The sequence below is a fragment of the Bos javanicus genome, chromosome 2 (assembly GCF_032452875.1).
Source record: "Bos javanicus breed banteng chromosome 2, ARS-OSU_banteng_1.0, whole genome shotgun sequence".
NCBI classification, from domain to species: domain Eukaryota; kingdom Metazoa; phylum Chordata; class Mammalia; order Artiodactyla; family Bovidae; genus Bos; species Bos javanicus.
In genome coordinates this window covers 30,712,691-30,732,932 of record NC_083869.1, presented here as the reverse complement: position 1 = coordinate 30,732,932, position 20,242 = coordinate 30,712,691, and the positions used below count along the sequence as shown (strand labels likewise).

Genomic DNA, 20,242 nt, shown 5'->3' with positions numbered 1-20,242 from the left:
GCTTTCTTCACAGTCCAACTCTCACATCCATACATGACCACAGGAAAAACCATAGCCTTGACTTAGACGGACATTTGTTGGCAAACTAATGTCTCTGTTTTTCAATATGCTATCTAGGTTGGTCATAACTTTTCTTCCAAGGAGTAAGCGTCTTTTAATTTCATGGCTGCAGTCACCATTTGCAGTGATTTTGGAGCCCCCAAAAATAAAGTCTGACACTGTTTCCACTGTTTCCCATCTATTTGCCATGAAGTGATGGGACTGGATGACATGATCTTTGTTTTCTGAATGTTGAGCTTTAAGCCAACTCTTTCACTTTCTTCTTTCACCTTCATCAAGAGGCTTTTTAGTTCCTCTTCACTTTCTGCCATAAGGGTGGTGTCATCTGCATATCTGAGGTTATTGATATTTCTCCCAGCAATCTTGATTCCAGCTTGTGCTTCTTCCAGCCCAGCGTTTCTCATGATGTACCCTGCATAGAAGTTAAATAAGCAGGATGACAATATACAGCCTTGGCGTACTCCTTTTCCTATTTGGATGTGATATCAAATCATAACCGGGTCCACTCCTGGGAACTGCCAGATACATTCCCAAGAACTTTGGGCTGATTCTCTCCTTTGGCAAGATGTTTTCAAAGGGAGATATCTGTGAGCTACAAAGAGATCCTGGTAGCTCAGTGGTAAAGAATCTGCCTTCAGTGCAGCAACTAGGGTTTGATCTCTGGATCAGGAAGATTCTCTGGAGTAGGAAATGGCAACCCACACCAGTATTCTTGCCTGAGAAATCCCATGGACAGAGAAGCCTGGTAGGCTATAGTCCATGGTGTCGCAAGAGTTGGACACGACTTAGCAGCTAAAGCACCACCATCCTGAAGGATGAGGTAATGTCTCCTTCCCAATGAACAACAGGCTTGTTTACTGCTTGCTAAGAAAAACAGTGGATTCCCAAACTCATTGTGCTTTTGGTATAATGCAAACGTACTGTGTGTGCAGCATCTATTTGGCTCCTCCACCTTGCCCCTGTAGAATCTGGTGAACAAGGAGTACCAACAGAAACAAGATGCTCTTTCTACTTCTTGTACTGTGAATAATGAAATAGTTTGTTTCTGACCCAGAAACTCATGTTTTTGCCCCCATCTGTGAAATATTAAGAGGACAACTCTTTAGTTGCAGGGTAAAATTGTCCCAGACAAGATAAATAGCTGCCTTCTCTCAAATTACATAGTTGCCTATATTGTATCAGTTCTGCCTGGCTCTTGTATTTCAATAAAAATTCAAAATTCTCCTTGCTTGCTTCTGCAGTTTGTCTCAGGAACTCAACAACCATGGCTTTTACTTTCATTTCTACCAACCACAAAAAAGAGGTAAATTAGATGTCTTAGAACATGGCTATATATCATAAAATTCCATAGGAAATTAATAAATCTTGTGTGATATGATTTTATTTTTACAGGATAGTCATGACTCTAAGGCAAAGATAATAATTTAAATACCAAGAGACAGAATTGTTTTGTAGATCTATCACTAGTGAACTGCTAAAGGCACAAATTTCAGCCTTGTTTTTGCTAGAGGTCAGTACCAATTAGTGATGTTTTATCAGCAGGATTTCTCTTTCAAAACTGTTTTATGATGTTCAGGTAACTCCCCTACTAGTTACTTGCTTTTTAGAGATGGGTTTACCAGCTTATTATTAATGGATTATTTAGAAGTTTATTATGGTGCTAGGGTTTTTGTTGGGTTTTTTTTTTTATGTCAGATCTATTGAAATGGAAAATATTGCATATTTCAAATGGTTTGTAATACAAAAGTTATGTGTACCCTGAAGCCATGAAGGCAATGTGTCCTCCCTTCAGTATATTATGTTTTTTATTGAAAGATACCTTCAAAAAATAAAGTGACTAGAAACTAAGAAGGAAGGAAGGAAGACACTGACCACGAGGCTTTAGGGGAGAACTGTCAAATGCCATCTTATCATTTAAAATTAAGGAAAGTGTATTCAGGAAATGTATATGTTTACATGTTTACCTCATAGCTCAGTTATTCATTCATCTCATTTGGTTACACAAACATTTATCAAGTGAGTCTTCAGTGCCTGGGTGTGTGCTGCACCCTGAGGGTTCTGCAGGGAGCAACATGAACTGGGTGTTTATCTGGGTGTTTATCAGGCAGTGGAGGAGAAACACACACTCATATTATATACCAAGTCAGGGGTGTTCTGGAAATGTGTAGAAAGGGCACATACCACATATTAGGGATCCTATGAAAGGCTTCTTAAAGTTGACATTTGAGCTGAATCTCAACTAATTTTTCTATTAATAGTAGATATGGGGTGGTAATTTTATGCCAAACATGATACTTTAAGCAGTTTCCTTATTTGTAGCTTTTAAAAGTGTTAAAACAGACAATGAGAGGATTATGAGAAGTTGAAGCCTATGCTCAATCAACCAACAACTATTTTTGTAGAAAAATCATGAAGTTTTTCTTTTGTTTTTCTTTCTTTCTTTTTGATGTTTACAACCCTCCCAAATCTTTCGTTGACAGCCAGGAGACAGAAGGTACCACAGTAACCCCAGCTGCCCCACTCCCAGCTGCCTTTCCAGACTCCGTTTTAATCCCAACTCTGCAGCCCTAGATCTCTTTTTTAAATTTAGAATGTCTGACATATGGAGCCAGTAATACAGCATTGATGAATTTCTTCCTTTTATGTTTTTTTTAATGATTTCGATTTTTGTTTGGGGTTAGTACAGTAAAGGCTTTTTAGGTTAAGGATATAAAAAAGAAATGTGCTTCCAGATTTCCTCATTTATAGCAAAGTTCAAGTGCATTACCTTTGACCCAGTCCTCTCCAGAATGACTTGATCTTAGTTGCTCTTGTTATTTTTGAGGATTTTGTTTCATTTTGTTGTTATTGTTGTTCAGTGATGCTCTGACCTGGATTATCATGATATATTAGGCTTGATGGGGCTACATTGTTGGGCCAGATGAGATAGAGTGTGGGGAAGTCGTTGAGCAGGTGGGAAGTGCTGTTTAATCCTTCTAACAGTGGAGGCTCATGGTGGTACTGAGAAAATGTAAAAAGCAGCAAAACAGGTTCGTGGAGCCAAAGAATAGCAAATATCTCCTTCTGTCATTGTGTGAGCATTTTAATCAAATGGCCTGCTTCATGCAGCTTTATTTTGCATTGAGATATTCCATGTCCCCCAAATATTTCTCAGATGGTGGTAATGAATTGCATTGCCCTCTCAGTTGTAAGAGCGCGGGTATTCTGCTGCGGAGCCATATGGTTCCCATTTATTTTAATGTGTCTTTGACATCAGGAGAATTGCTGAGACAGCAGAGGAAAGTGCTTACAACTTGGACTGCAGCCAGAGCTGCGAATATTTATGTTTAGTGACGACTACCTTTTTTTTCCCAGGAAAAAACGATATGGTCCTAAGATGGTATCCATGTTGAGATTTTAATAAAATGAGAGTTTATATATTTTGGAAATAGCTGTTACTTTAATAGCAGTGAAATGTATTTCTTAAGCATGTAGTTTTAGGGTTTAATTGCACATATGAGAGATTAAGGAAACAGCCTGGGAAGTAGGTGGTATTTATTTTCTCACTGATAAAAAAGGAACACACTTTTTGTTTGGCTTAACAGCATCACCACGATAGTAGTCTGCATATGTAATGCTTTCCATCTGTGATTCTTAAGGTTTTTTACAAAGGTAATATTTCTGATAATACTCCTGAGGTAAACATAATTCTAAAAATACTAACAGAGGGACTGAAAAATGCAGGTGCCCCTTAATTTAATCTGTATAATGGAAATTAACAAATTTAGAATTCAGATTTTGAATTATCTAACATTATCTAACAATTTATTATTTTCCAAGTATGAGGATAGGATAACACTTTCTCCAGTTCATTAGTGATATGGTATGCTTACAATAAAGAAGCATTCTTTAAAAATGAGATGACAAAGACCTCAGTAATAATCAATGTTCCATATATAAATGTTAATATCTCTGTAGAAATCTTAGATTCTCTGGAAAATTATTATGTTATCTAAAGGAAAATACATACTGTTAACAGAGAAAAGTAGTGATAACATTGATCAGTTTCTGTGAAATTGTTCTCACTAGAAATAAAGTCAGATGGCCAGTTGAATATATAGAACAGGGAAAAAAATTTCTGAACTTTCAGTTGTTTGAGACAGAACTGAACAGAATGCAGGGTCTAAATTTAGCAAAACACTTTAATATTATATTGTCTTTCAAATATCTTGCCAAAGGATTTTAATATATAAACTTTAAGTGATAGTTATATAAACACACTATTTATCATATAAAGACCAGAAGGAAGACTTCATATCAAATATAGAATTAGAATCCCAAGATTCATGATGCCTAGTACTATAAATTTGATGGATGAATTGATGAGAAAGGAAAATTAGAGTGAAACTTGGTTGATCGTTCAGTTAATGGTACTATTTTAATCAATGGTTTAATCTAAATTTGTTTGAGTTTAACAGTTCACTATTCCCAGTATTAATTGCATTTGATGTTGATGGATAGGGCTTTCTAAGTCACACTGCATTTTCAGTGGGCATCAATCTAATGTAAGCAGTGAAAGGGTTAGTGCTAAATCAGCTATAAAGGTTAAAGATAAGAGAGGACATGATTTCTTTTTAAAATTTTTGTTCTTTCAATTTTTAAAAAAAATTGAAAAAAATTAAAAAAACTATATTGGAGTATAGTTGATACAGTGTTGTATTAGTTACAGGTGTACAGCAAAGTGAATCAGTTATAAACATATATCAAGTCTTTTTCAGATTTTTTCCCCGTATAGGTTATTACAGAATACTGAGTAGCATTCCCTGTGCTATACAGTAGGTCCTTATTCATTTCTTTCAGTTTTTTAATTTCAAATTTATAACTTCAAAATACAGCATTTATTCCTTTTGTTCTAATGAGAATAAAATGACCCCCTCCCTATTTTTTTAGGTAACTCACAAGAATTAGGGGGAAAGTGCAGAGGGCATTTTTAATAAATTCAAATGTATGAATAAAAAAGAGCTAGTTCTGAGAAATGACCACTCTTTGTGAGTTAATCATCATAATTATTTATGACATCAAAGCTGGAAGGTCGAAGTTCTCAATTTTTATTTGCAGCTTTCTAAATATATATCAAAATCCTGGGCAGTAAACTTTATTTTTTTTCAAGCAGAGAATTACAAGTAGATGATTACACTATTAAACCACGCTCTGTAATGTCAAATTCAGCTTGCAGTGTGCTGAGCGGCCTGGGCTGTAGCTGTCAAGAGACTGGGGAGAGAGCTGCCTCCCTGCACGCGGATCTCTGGCTTGCTTGTGTGGACGCAGCTGACAGACTGAATAGATGACGACGTGATGCGCATGCTCATTATCCAAAACAAAGCCTTGGTCGTCCAGCCTGAAGGGTCAACTTTTTATATTATTTCTGTTTTCTTGTTAAATTTTTTGCTTAAATGCGTATGCAGTATTTGTACATGTCTTGATAGAAAATTTATTATCACATAGTCTTATGTGAGAGGGTTTTTTCTTTTGTTTTTGTAAAACTAACGATTTAAACAAAAGGGTTTCATCTTGAGTTATTTCCACTCAGAAGCTTCAATACACAAGGACTTATTAGTCTTCAGAGTAATCCATTGTGAATATTTTCAACCTGTTATTAGGATGGAAAATAGTTAGGGCTAAATGGTTAAACTACCTAATCTTGTCTGTGAGTTATAAACCTATTTTTCCTCTACAGAAGGACTGACATCAGAATGCTGACTGGTTCTTATGTATGTTTATCATACTTTATATTCTCCAGTCAGTTTGCCACATTGCTAGCACATAAATTGGTTGGTTGGTTGGAGATGGGGAAGAATGGCATTTAGGGGCTGGAGAGACAGATGTGCTGCAGTTTGAAAAGCAGTTAGAGCTATCATTCATACTACAGGGAACCAGAAACAAACTGGGACTTGATATCTCAAGCATCACTTCAAGTGGGAGCTACTCTTCCTTGATTTTTGTTTTTGAATGCTGCTTTCATAGAAATAAGGGAATAGTAAAAAAGTCCCTAATTTGATGGGTCCTGACATTTTCTTACATTTACCGACTTTGTCTCCATTCTGATGTCCTTTTGGGAAATGCAAAGCCCTTCAATTCCAAAACATGGGGGATATCCCAATATTGTCTCTAACAGATCCAGTGTTTGGAAAAGTCTTTCTTTCATGATTATTTTTGCACATGGTATATCTTTCATGAAGTGAAAGTGTTACTCAGTCCTGTCTGATTTTTTGTGACCCCATGGACTGTAGCCCACCAGGCTCCTCTTTCCTTGTAATTCTCCAGGTAAGAATACTGGAGTGGGTTGCCATGCCTCCTTCAGGGGATCTGCCCAATCCCGGGATTGAACCCGGGTCTCCTGTATCACAGGCAGATTCTTTACTGTTTGAGCCACCAAGGAAGCCCTATATCTTTCATCACTGAATATAAAATAACATCCTGAGTATAACATACTATTGATTTGGCCACCACTTTGTGTTATATACTTTAGGTAATTTGAATTCTGTTCACAGTTGGAAGGAAAATACTCCCAAATAGTCTTTACTTTCATTTGCCTCTCGTTTACCCAATGCCTCAAGACATTTCCTTTTATTAGTCTTTTGGAATTGTTTCCACTTGAAAGATTTACTATTTCCCTAAATACCTTACTTGAGCAAAATAACAAAACAAACAAACAAAAAAAACCACAAAAATACAACTGTGGTAAGTAGATTTGAAAAACTTGAGAATGTGACATAAAAGAATAAAAGGGAACAATTAGAACAAGGAAGAATTACTTTTGACAGCAAACTGGCTTCATTTTCAAAGGAACTATTCCTATATTGTTTGGTTGCTAGATCCATTTCACTCCTTACCTGTGGTTGAGACCTGAGACCATGCTTGTGATACCAGGATCAAGAGGGGCCGATCTTGACAATTGCGTCAAGCTGGAGAAAATGTGAAAATATGATCACAGGAGATTTGTAGAAGTCCCTTGGAAAGATTGAGGACATATATTTTTTTAAGTCTTAATAACTTTAACCATTGGAAGTTGATTTAATATCTAAGCTGTTATTGTTAATTCCTATGCAAAATATTTTCTTATGACAGTGGGGTTTTAGGTTTCATGACTTCATAACTGATATGATCTTGATTTGTTCTTCAAAAGGCGAGAAACAACATACTTTCAGAGCCCCTGATTAACTTGGCCTGTATAATTTAAGAAAACAAGTTTTTATTACCCGGGATTTACCAAGATAAACTAATTTCAACAATCTCACTTTGCTTCTACTAAATTCCCACCCCACCCCACCCCGCAAAGAAGAAAAGTAAACTCAATATTGACTTACAAATCATCTGGTATTTTCCTTTTGAACATACTGCATAGGAGAAAGAAGTATACTATTAACTTCATCAGACCCAAACGGTAGAATTAATATTTTCCACGGTTTTCCCCTTGTTTAACATCAGACTGGACCAAAAACTCTCAACCTCCGTGTGGCAACTTCAGAGCCAAAATACATAGTTCTGTTTACTGCTCTCTGCCTTTCCACCTATATCTGGACTTTGCTGATAGTTGTTGACACTAAAAGAGCCAAATGTGCATTAAGAGTAACTGAATCACTCCTCAAGCACTGGCCCCAGAATGATTGCGCTAGAGTGGAATCAATAATCGAGAATCTTGTCTTCAGATTTACAGACTCAGATGCACAATGGTCTCTGTGCATACAGAGAGAGCAATCTCAGATGCAATGACACACGCATTCACAAATGTCTGAAGTATAAACCTGAAAGCAAATTTGATTATTTTCAGCAAGAAATAGAATTGACAAGTCAATCAGATAGTCTTGTTGACTTTTGAAGTTATATTCCAATGTGAATGAACAGGTTGGTTTATGCGTGTCGAAATGGAGCAAGGTTGGTTGCATTTTCTTAGAGCCTGATGTGAGGCCGCTTTGATATCTTGATATACTCATCTTCTCTGTAGGATCAGAATATTCAGAATGTGTGTCTCCTCAGAGCACTGGCTCCCCTGGATGGCCCTGAAAACACACTGTACAACTCTTAGCTTTGGCTTCCATTTTTTAAATGTGTGTTCTATTGAAGTATCGCTGATTTACAATGCTGTGTTTATTTCTGCTATACAACAAAGTGATTCAGTTATACATAAAAATATATATATATTCTTTTTCATATTATTTTGCATTATGGTTTATCACAGGATATTGAATATAGCTCCCTCTGCTATATAGTAGGATTTTTGTTGTTTATTCATTCTACATATAATAGTTTGCATCTGATAATCCCAAATGGCTTCCATTTTTAATCCACTCTGAGCATGAACTCTTTATATAAATGTATGGTATAACTTATTTTATTTTATCTACTTACTTTCTCACCCTGGCATCATGAATTAGTTTCTCAACTCTCTTCTTCATTCATTTTTAAAAGCATTTTAAAGATGGGTAGCTTCTGCAGATAGCTAATGCTGGTTACTCTGTGCTGTTTATTCCTTTAATTTACAAGGATCAATATTATCTCCATAATATGTGATGATTTTACAGCAATACCAGTACACCCTGATGTGCTAGCCATAATGGTGGTCCCAAGAGCTGTGTCCTGGTTGGAACAAATAATACTGCTGCACTTAGACACCTCTGCTGCAGGATGGTAACTGAGTGAGATAAAAGAAGAGGAGCTGGAAGGCAGCAAAAAATTAGCATTGCATATGAAAACAGACTAGTTATTTTTCAAAGCAGTAATGAATGCCACTGTCTCCTTCATTTTTTTTTTCTTGCTCTTGACTTCACAGTAGTAAAATGAACCCTGAACTCTGTAGAGACACAACATTGAGTTCAATTATCCTGTAAAGGGCACAGATTACTAGGTAGGTGTAGCATCGAGGTTTCAGATTCCCTATGGCAAATGTGCTGAGTGGATTTCATCTGTTTTTCTCAGGTTTGAAAAACACAGACTCTTTTTTGATAACTTCATTCTGTGATTGTTAGTCAAATTGGTTCTGGAGGCAAGAGACAGCCCACAAGGGCCTGTTCTAGGGCTCCAGATCAATCATCAGAAGAGAGAGACATGAGTGCCTCCTAAGTTTAGGAAAGCCACATTTAAAATATTCCTCATAAGGCTAATCTTACATCTCAAAGCCTTCCTTTAAAATGTATTCTGTAGGCTTTTTGATCATATTTCTACAGTGCTACTTATAATATGCAAGTACTGAAACAAGTATAAGCACGTTTGAATTATAAGCTGTAGTGAATAGGAAAAAGCATAAGTCCATGTGCACTGTGACAGTGTTAGAAATGCCAGGAGCCCAGATGAAGGGCTCCTACTCTCTGCCACTGTTGTCTTTTTCCAAGCCTTGGAAAATCATCTCTTAACAGTTTTCTGGGGAAAACATAATATGGCTTTTTGTGAAAGGATGGTACAGTAGATTCATCCAAAAGGTGGAATTCTTTTATAATCCAAAAACGTAGGTACAAAATTTCAATAAAAATTTCTAAAGGAAATTCATGTAGAGTACTATGAATTATCTAAAAAACAAGTAAGAAAATTATCAGATGTGTTTATAATAATTATTTTAAATGAGTACATTAAAATATTTTTATTTGTAAATTATGGCCTTGAAAGATAGTATTTTCAGGGCATCATTTGCATCTTCATGATATGAAGAGCAAAATAAGTTCAAGGTTATCACCCAAAAAGCAGAGGCTCTAGCCTGCTGTAAGGTGGTGATGGATGAGGTTGTCGGATCAGGTAGCAAATTACTGGGCACATGGTTGAATTTTGCCTTTTATGGTGAAATCTTTTACATTTTGACAAATTCTTCTTTGTTTTGAGATGATTTAAACCTACAGTTATGAAGCAGATCAGAGCTTTTAAATCTAAGTTGAAAATTGTCACTACTTCCAGGAGTACAAGTATGTTGCCGTGAACATGTACATAGATAACTAGAAAAAAATAAATGGAAAAACTACATACATGCTGGAAGCATTTGCTCCCTGGCAATCTCTTCTGGAGAAGTAAAGCACTAATGAGGAGGAAAAGTTGAGATAGCTAAATTCTTGCCCAGATGTCTTATTTCTTTTACTCTGTTTGAGTCTATTTATTCTGAGTTTCTCATCACTGGAAATGAAAGCTCCATGTGGGCAGGGATCACAGATGTCTTTTCCACCAATATATCCAATCATTTAGAAAGTGCCTGGGAAAACTACTGGTTTATATTTATTGAATATATAAATCCTCAAAATGATATGTATCACAGCAACATCTCTATTTGGCTTGAAGGTTTTATAAGGAGAAAATGAGACAACTGAACTTGGAAGTTCATTCTATTCCCTTAGAAGCATATTTTTATATAAATCCAGTGCTCCTGTAGTTACTTTTCTTTCATTGTTTATACAGTCTTACAAATAAAAATCATCTTTGGAGTCTGGAGCAGTTGACATCTCCCAGAAGCAGTGTGGCACCAAATCTTAGCCTTGTTCATCTTGCTTAGCTTGATCCCAGCTTTCTACTGTGGCCTGATGGCTAAAAGACTGGGCTCTAGAATAATGAATCCCATTTTCACTGCTAGTTATATGACCTTGGCCATGTCATTTAACCTTTTGTGGATTGTTTTCCTCAAAATGGAGGCTTGGATTATTCCAACTCAAGCAGTCATAAGAATAAAATGAGATAACTCATGCATAGTCCTTTGCATAGTTCTTTGAACAGTCCATAAATGTTAGCTGATAGAAAACATCTGAAGGGTTCATTGTTTCTTTTTGTTTCATTGAAAGAAATCACTCAAATTCTATAAGACTGGGTTACTTCACAACAAAATAAACAGACCGGCACATCTTCCAACTTCAAAAGGTCAATGTGTAACTCTGTTCCTCTCAACTACAGAGTTCATCTCAACCTTCCATGGTGCTCTGCGCATCTGGATGTCTCTGTAACTAATAGTAAAGGTTTTGATATATCTCATGACATTTTCTGTATTCTCAATGTATACTTAGATTAAAGTCCCACTGTCCATAATATTACTTATTGGTGTTTTCATCAGATGAAAACTTGGTTACATTTAGATTGTAAAAATGCCTAAATAGTGCCATTGAGCCTTTTTCTATAAATGTTTATTGCATTTTGGAATTTTCTAAAATTTAAAAATAGACATTTATTTCACACCAAGTGCCCTCCATATCAAATGAGAGCCAAAGAGTTTGTAGTATGTGTCTTTTCTGATTATAGTAAAATACAACTCATGTGAAAATCATAAAAGCAAAACTTAAAAGGTGAAGGGAAATGAGAAACTAAATTCTGCCACTGATTCACAGACTACTGGCAACTTGCCCAAATGTTTTCTTGGACTACCATTATAGAGGTCTTAAAAGTCTACTCCACCACAGCTAGGAGAAAATCTAAGCAAGGAATGCGGAGTCTGTGCCAATTCTGAGTGACAACATTTTTAGTGTCTCCCAGCCAGAAAGGGTTGACCATAAATTTAAGATCATCAAGTGGCATTTTCTAATTCGTCACCTCATCCGAAAACTGCTGTGGGGCTGTTCTCTGAGTTGTTTCTTTCCTTTTCAGCTTCCTCCATCCTCAAAAGAGAGAAGCGGCTGAGGACCAAGAATGTGCATTTCAGTTGCGTCACTGTGTACTACTTCACCAGGAGGCAGGGCTTCACGAGTGTGCCCAGCCAGGGCGGCAGCACCCTGGGCATGTCCAGCCGCCACAACAGCGTGCGCCAGTACACCCTGGGCGAATTTGCCAGAGAGCAGGAGAGGCTCCACCGTGAGATGCTGAGAGAACACCTCAGGGAGGAAAAACTGAACTCTCTAAAGCTAAAGGTAAAAAAACCTTAGAAGTGCACTTTTATTTATTTATTTTTTTTTACCAAACCCCCAATCCTTACCTCAATCTGGTTGCATTAACCCATTTTCATATTTAGATCCGCAGATTAAAATGGGTATTTTTCCGAGCAGACTCTCTGCTGAGGCTTTTTTAAAGGAAAAAGAGTATAGTCTCATCACTGAAAACAGGGCAGAAAACTTCCCTGACATCGTTTATTTATTCACTCTTCCTGGAACTTACATATTAACAGAAAAGAAAAATATTAATCATGTAGACAAAATCACAGCTTCATAAAGTACCATAAAGGGAAGTTGCTAAGTGCTAGGAAGGTATGTACCCGAGAATTGATGGGGGCCAGATATCAAGGAGTTTCCTTAAGAAAGTGACAATTGAACTGAAATCTGAACAGGTAACTAGCCAGAAAGGGTTGGTGAGAGTGGTTCAGGCAGCAGAGAACACTGAGTTACCTTGTGTCAGGAGGAAGCACCGGGAGCACACAGAGGCTAGTGAGCCTGGAGCAGAGATGGAAGGAGTAGAGCATCATGAAGGGGGTAGGGTTGGGCTTTGTCAGTCTGATTAAGACGTTGTTTTTCTCCTCATCCTAATGCTATCGGAAGTCATATAGGAGTTTTAGGCATGGGGTCGGTTGGCAGAATAATGTGATCTGGTTCATGCTCTGATTTGAGAATGGTTTAGGGGTAGGGGTAGCCGTGTCGGGGGAGCTTATGGAGTCAGACCAGTTAAGAAACTATTACAATAGTCCAGGAGAGAGATGATGGTAGGTTAGATTACACTGATGGTAGGGGAGATGAAGAGAGATGGACAGAGGGAGTAATTTAGGAAATAAAATCAACAGTCCTTGATGATGGGTTGGATTTGGAAGGAAAGTGGGGAACTGTCAAGAATGACTCCTAAATTTCTGGCTTGCAAAACTGAATGGGTTGTGGGTGATAGTACCTTTCTCAATGACAAGAATATGACAAGGAATCCAGGTGATTCTGAGAGGCTTTTGAGTTATTAAAGTGATGTCAGGGAAGGATCCAGGTAGAGATAACTATCATTGTGCCATCTTAGAGATTAAGTGGAGAGAAACACAGCTCAGAAAACCTTTTCCTCGATCAGAGACACTCTTTATATTTGTATTGATCCATCAGCTTATCAGCTCATAGTAAATGGCCTCCCATTATTATCTAAGGACAAAGGAAGAAAGACAAAGATTTTTCTTACATAATCCAGGATGCTTAACATAAAGGATCACTGGCTAAGTAGCAGAAACACCATAAGCACACCTGTGTTACCTGTACCTTTAGTTGCCAGTATGAAGTCAGATAGCAGAGGTGTGATGTGTGTTTCAAAACCCCTGTTTTTAAGTATTTTGCACCTCATGTATGTGCTTTGTTCCCAACTGCGCAAGAAGACAGTTGCTTAAACGAAGCTAGTTACAACCTAGCCTAGAGCAAGTCTCGTAACTCCTTTGGAGGTATTTTTGACACAGTTCATTGAAAGGCCCTTAAGATTTTTTTTTTGGTAACAAGTCACTATTGTTGCTGTTCTTCATGATAGCTTTGAATGTAGCCTAATTTAATAATAATTCTCAGATTTGCTTCTGAAATACACTCTCTGCTTTTCTAACTCACTACAAACCAATGGTAACCCTTACTCAAAAGATGAAGTCATTCTCCAAGCTCAAAATATTGGTGGAACAATAGTGATGGCTGCCATTCATTAAATGATTTTTTACTTGCCAGGCATTTTATAAACATTATTTAATTTAATCCTGACAAAAACCCACTGGAATAGGTAAATTATGAGACCATGTGTACAACTGAAGATAAAGAAGCACAAAGATGTTAACTGGCTCACTCAATAGAAAACTATTATCTTGTTACTTACTATTCTAAAATTAATTGATTACCCCCCATAGGTGTTGGGAAAGACAATCTCTGTACCTATTGGGAGTCATCCCTGTCTGGGGTTTGGTACTGTGTGTAGTGGTTTTTAACAGGTGGGGAACTGTAATTCTATCTGAGAACCAGAAGATTTATTGTGGTGACCTTTGTAGCACACACACACAATGACTATTGGGGGAGCTACATGCCTTCAGGAACATTCCTCCTTACCAGGCAGTGATGTATTCTGATACTATAATTCGTATTCAGTTACTTCTACCCTTTTATTTTTAGCAAGCTGAAGAAGAAGCAAAAAGAGGCTTCTGTTATTGATTTACTTTTGTCATTCTGCTTACTGTTACAAGTTGAAGAGGCAGTCTTCTGAGTGGGTGTCATGCCTTGGTTTGTCTGAAAACATGCAGCTTTCCATTTTGGTGAAGATACAAACAAAAGGCATTTGGATATCATCACTCCTTTCAAATGAATGCCAAGCGAAAAAGATAATGAATGGGATTCTAAGGTGATCTGATCTAAGCCTATTGAAAGTATTCAGAAACTGGGAAACACATTTCACAGAAAACTAATAAAAGATCAAAGCAATGTGGACTCATTGACTAAAAAATCTGAGGGGTATTAATGGAGGAAAATGTATATTAACTTTAATGAGTTTTTAAATATCATTGACTATGTTTGTCTAAGGTTTAGCTATCCAAAATCTAAAATTAGCCATCCAAAAACATTACGGATCCAACAATTTCAATCAGATACTTGAGATTTCACTTTCAATATGACGTTTTCTTTGAAATATACCTCTGGGATAAGCAACAGAATGTGACTAAATTGATTCCATTTTTTGGCTAAAGCAGCTAGAGAGGGTCAGTAGCAGAGAGAGGGACTGAAAGAAGAAAGGGAGGATTATTAAGGACAAACTTTGCCACTTTGGTTTTTCCTGGAGATGGTCCTCTGTGGGTGACAGTGAACTGCCCATTAAGGGAGGAGATAGAAGGAACATCTGACCAAAAACAAAACAAAAACCACTTTGCAAAGCTTTCAGTGTCAAACTTCTTCCAAAGCCTTCACTATGGCAACCAGATAAAACACACCAAGAAACTCAGTGGACTTGGTACTGGGTCATTTCCTTCCTACTTACCTCAGAAACAAAAGCTCCAGGACATAAAGGAGATGTTTTTCTTTCCACTCTACCTGTGTGTCTTTCCAAGGTGTCTCAGGTTGTAAACAGTGAATCAGTTTATACAATGACATCTCCTCCAATGCGGCCTTTTTTTAAAATTCATTTTTATTGGCGTATAGTTGCTTTACAATGTTGTGTTAATTTCAACTGTGCAGCAAAGTGAACCAGCTATGTGTATACACATGTCTCCTCTTTTTTGGATTTCATTCCCATTTAGGTCACCACAGAGCACTGTGAGTAGAGTTCCCTGAGCTATACTACAGGTTGTCATTAGTTATATATTTTGTACTTAGTATCAATAGTGTATATATGTCAATCCCAATCTCCCAGTTCATCCCATCCCCACTTCCTCTCTTGGTTTCCATACATTTGTTCTCTAAGTCTCTGTCTCTATTTCTACTTGCAAATAAGATCATCTATACCATTTTTCTAGATTCCACATATATGCGATAATATACAGTATTTGTTTTTCTCTTTCTGACTTACTTTACTCTGTATGATGGTCTTGCGTTGTGTGCTTAGTCGCTCAGTCATGTCAGACTATTTGCAACCCCATGGACTGTAGCCTGCCAGGCTCCTCTGTCCATGGGGATTCTCTAGGCAAGAATACTGGAGTGGTGGCCATGCCCTCTTCCAGGGGATCTTCCCAACTGATTGAACCCAGGTATCCCACATTGCAAGCAGATTCTTTACCATCTGAGCCACCAGGGAAGCCTAAGAATACTGGAGTGGGTAGCCTATCCCTTCTCCAGGGGAACTTCCCGACCCAGGAATCAAACCAGGATCTCTTGCATTGCAGGTGGATTCTTTACCAGCTGAACTACCAGGGAAGCCCATATGATAGTCTTAAGATTAGTAAAAAGAACACAGACATGTGTTTTTGTGTTTCTTTATAATAAAATACTTCAGAAACAAAATAAGGATAGAAATTTAGTTTTTCATTATAAAATGTCTTAGTGATTCTTCTCAATCTAATTATGAGTTTGATATATTGAGAAGTAATATGTATAGTTAGATTTATAGAATGAATCCAATTTTATTTGGGGGGGGGGTGTTCAACTGTGCCTTTATTGGTGGTGGTGGTGTTTGTTCCAAACATTGTCTAGAAACAATTAATAGAGAAAGCTTATTGAATAAAGTACATGTTTCTAGAAGAAATAACTAGCTTTAAATTTCTAAATTACAGAGTACAGCTCTTTTTCCCTGTCAAGCCCATTCAGACATGTCATGCCCTTCACAGTAATCATTGCAGTCATCTTAATACTACACATTTTTCCAAATTAAGTACTTAGATTTCATCATCTGCACCACACTGTTGAACAATTACATTAGCCTTTATTCCCATTTCACGTGCATCTGTAAAATCCATTAGGCGGCTGCTTCTATGTTTCAAAGGAACCTTGGCATTGAATTCACCTGGATTATATTTTTCTGGATTCTGTTACCATGGTATAGGAAATGTAACTTAGTTTTCACAACTTTCACTGGATTCTTTTTCTCAATGTTTTCCCAACCCTGATCGTTCTTCCTCTCCTTTCTAAGGTCAAAGCTGTTTCTACATTGTGGGGTTACCATGTGTTCCTTGAGGAATGCTTGGTTGTTTGCTCTCTTTCGTCATAAAAAAAGAGTTGCCAGATGGTAACTCTTCCTTTAATGAGCAAACTTTAAAATGTCTCTGTCTAAATTTCCTTCACCCAGTCTTAGATTTATGACTGTGCTTTATTCAGTTAGTAATTACCTGTATAGTATTATAATTCTCCACCTGCATGCCCAGTCTTCCAGCCCTGCCCTCTTGTTTCCTCTTAACAGTCTTATAATTTAACTAACCTTCAAGTAAAATTCCTAAATGCTCTAGGAGATAGAAGCCATTAGAGGTTTGTGAGAGATGGCTGACGCCAAGTATCTCTAACCTATAGTTGCCAAATTTAGGGATAGGTTTTTAACTATTTCCTCATACGACAGTTCTTACTAGATGGATCAGAGTGACTCCTTCATCCCGGGATCCGTGCCTGCGGAATGAGGAGAGGGGGCTGCGTTAGGCATTACTGACAAGAGTGTGCCGGTCTTGATATTTTTAAACTCCACTTAATATTTTTAAACTCCGTACAGAATTTCTTTGTCAGCCTCTGTAGAGATTACTCAAAAGCTTATATAGGACCAGTACTTCAGAATGCATTGCTCCAACACCAAATGGAAAACATGGACTTCCCAAATACTTGTCATGTCATATGTGCAGCATATTTTGAGAGGATCAGAGAAAATACAGCTAACCAAAGTGGTGCATCCTGAGAGGCTGGGCTTCAGCCCTGAGCAAATGCAATACATTTAAGAATAGGTTCCTTCAAAACTGCTGGCGTTTTTATTTAAGTGGAAAAATTAAACATATGTAATCAATCTCTACAGTTTTCCTATGCAATAAACAGTGATCTTCTAGTTCAGGAGACATCCATTCAGCTGATTCTTCTCATTAATATGTGGGGTTCACACAGTGGTGTTCTGGAGTCAGCTTATAAAAATTCATCACTAAAGTGGATTGGACTCATCTCTTCCCCCATTGTATCTTGAAATCACCAATGATGGGAATAGTCATATTGTGGGATTTGACAAGCACAAAACAAACACAAGATTAGACAAACACAGCAACCTTGACAACAAATTAGAAACACCCCTCCTTTTTTTTTCAGAGACATAGTTATTAAATATTTACCAGGACACTCTTGGATTCATTTCACTTATTAGCCTCTGCTAAAAGAGACAATGCCTGTCTAAACCAGAAGGAAGAATAAAGGAATGTATGGAAAATTTATGTCTATTTGTTGATATTATCATCTTTTCTGGTGACTTTTGGGGTAATATGTAAACCAAGGACTCATTGTAAATTCAGGTTGTTGAAATTCTTATTAGCTGACAAAACAGCCGAACATAATGAATCTGGTTCCAAATTGCCACCTACAATTAACAACTAATGAACCAAAGACTTACACTGTAAGATTTGACTGAACATCAAAGTGATATGAATGTTTTAGTTTGGTTTGCCAGAGACATTAGCACCCAGGCTATTTATTCAACACATAACGTGTAACCAGGAATTCCTTTCATCAAATATATATCCTATGTGTATTTGGGTATACAAATGCAGATATGTATATCCATCCTCTTATTACACATCTCTGGCAACCCAACACATTGCTTTTTTAAAAACATGTATTGAAGTATAGTGAAAGTGAAAGTGAAGTCGCTCAGTCGTGCCTGACTCTTTGTGATCCCATGGACTGTAGCCCACCAGGTTCCTCTGTCCATGGGATTTCCCAGGCAAGAATACTGGAGTGGGTTGCCATTTCCTTCTACAGGGGATTTTCCCGACCCCAGGATCAAACCCGGGTCTCCCGCATTGCGGGCAGACGCTTTACCGAAGTACAGTTGGTTACAAAAGATGAAAGAAAGGGAGGGATAAATTAGGAGGTTGGGATTAACATATATATATATAGATTAATATATATATATATGTATACAGATCAGATCAGATCAGTCGCTTAGTCGTGTCCTATAATATAAACACACACTGCTTTTTAAGAAAGCCCATTCCATTTTGTAGTGATAATTGTTAGAAAGCTCTTCATATTGATCAACCTGCTATCATCTAATATTACCTTCTGACCCTAATTCTGGCCTCCAGAGACACAGAATAAATCTTGTTCCTGTTCTCCAAACTCCAAGTGTTTGAAAGCAGTCTTGCTGCTGCTGCTAAGTCACTTCAGTCGTGTCCGACTCTGTGCGACCCCATAGACGGCAGCCCACCAGGCTCCCCCATCCCTGGGATTCTCCAGGCAAGAACACTGGAGTGGGTTGCCATTGCCTTCTCCAATGCAGTAAAGTGAAAAGTGAAAGTGAAGTCTCTCAGTCGTGTCCGACTCTTAGCCACCCCATGGACTGCCGCCTACCAGGCTCCTCCATCCATGGGATGTTCCAGGCAAGAGTATTGGAGTGGGGTGCCATTGCCTTCGCCGGAAAGCAGTCTTGATGGACATGCAAATATTTGACAATAGGTTATATGGGCTCCATGTGTCTCTGTTCTATAGATTTAAACATCCTTAGTTCTTTTCTCTAATGCTTCTGTTTTCCAGACACCTTATAGCCTTGGTTACTTCTTCTGAATATAGTGCTGTTTATTAATGTCCACCTCAAAATATGGAACCTGGCGGTGGGGTGGGAGTGAGGCTCATGAGAGAGGTGATACGTGTATACATAAAGCTGATTCATGTTTTGTACAGCAGAAACAAACACATTATAAAGCAATTATACTCCAGTTAAAAACTATGGAACTTGATCTGGACATTGCATTCAAGATGGGATTGTTGCAGTACATAAGGATATGTTATATTACCTGCTAACTGAGCTGTAGATACTCTATCCACAGTTATATGCTAAAGGTACAGGAGCTTTTTGGATCTTAATCAGTTTGTTTGTTCATATTATGCTGGTGGTAAGTAAATCAACAACAACAAAAAGACAAGGAAGCAAACATGCATATCAGGCCTGGTAAATCAGGTCTGCATCATCATGCAAATTAAAACTTTTTAACATCTCCTGGGTAAGACTCTTTTTTAGTACTATATATGGTGTACACAGAGCAGTGAATAAAATTTGGGGTTTTTTTATTTGAATGAACTTGATCTTGTCATCTGACAAATGTGCTAACCTGCCTTTTAGTCCATCCAAGATATTATTTAAAAACTACATTTAACAAGACAGGGCCAAGTTCATGATACCCTGTCAGAGGGTCCTTGTCACCACCCCAGGTGACCTTCATGGCGATTCCTTTCCTGGGCTAGTCTCTACTGCCAATAGGATCTCTAGGCAGCACACGCCTTATTGGTGGTGCAAAGAGGCTAAGTATCTCTGTTCTTTGAAATATTTTCAACATTTCAACTAACTGAAATCCATGCATTCAACCATATCCTTATTAATCAGCTGGTATTCCATCCTTCCATGTATAGAACGTAAGAAACTTTGTCAGAGAATCTCAAGACTAGATCACTGGTTTTCCAGTTATGTTCCATGGGGTCAGGGCTGTTGATACCTTTCTCACTTTTGTTTGTTTAATAGGTTAAGATTCTGCATGGACTTTAATTTGACAAATGGACATTCTCTCCCTAGTGAGCCCAGGCAATAGTCTTATAGTTACTGTTCCCTGTTCCCACCTGTACAGAGACCATCTTTTTAAATCATCTTTTTTTGGAATTTTATCTAGAAT

General features: G+C 37.6%; 1 protein-coding gene across 3 annotated transcripts in view; it reads left to right on the top strand.

Annotated features, from left to right (window-relative positions):
* Nucleotides 1-20,242, top strand: part of CSRNP3 (cysteine and serine rich nuclear protein 3) — a 201,593-nt gene that overhangs the window by 160,842 nt on the left and 20,509 nt on the right. For all 3 annotated transcript variants that reach the window (XM_061436413.1, XM_061436429.1, XM_061436421.1), the window contains one exon: nucleotides 11,644-11,903. In XM_061436413.1, the coding sequence (XP_061292397.1) occupies nucleotides 11,644-11,903 (260 nt within the window). The remainder of the gene's footprint in view (nucleotides 1-11,643; nucleotides 11,904-20,242) is intronic.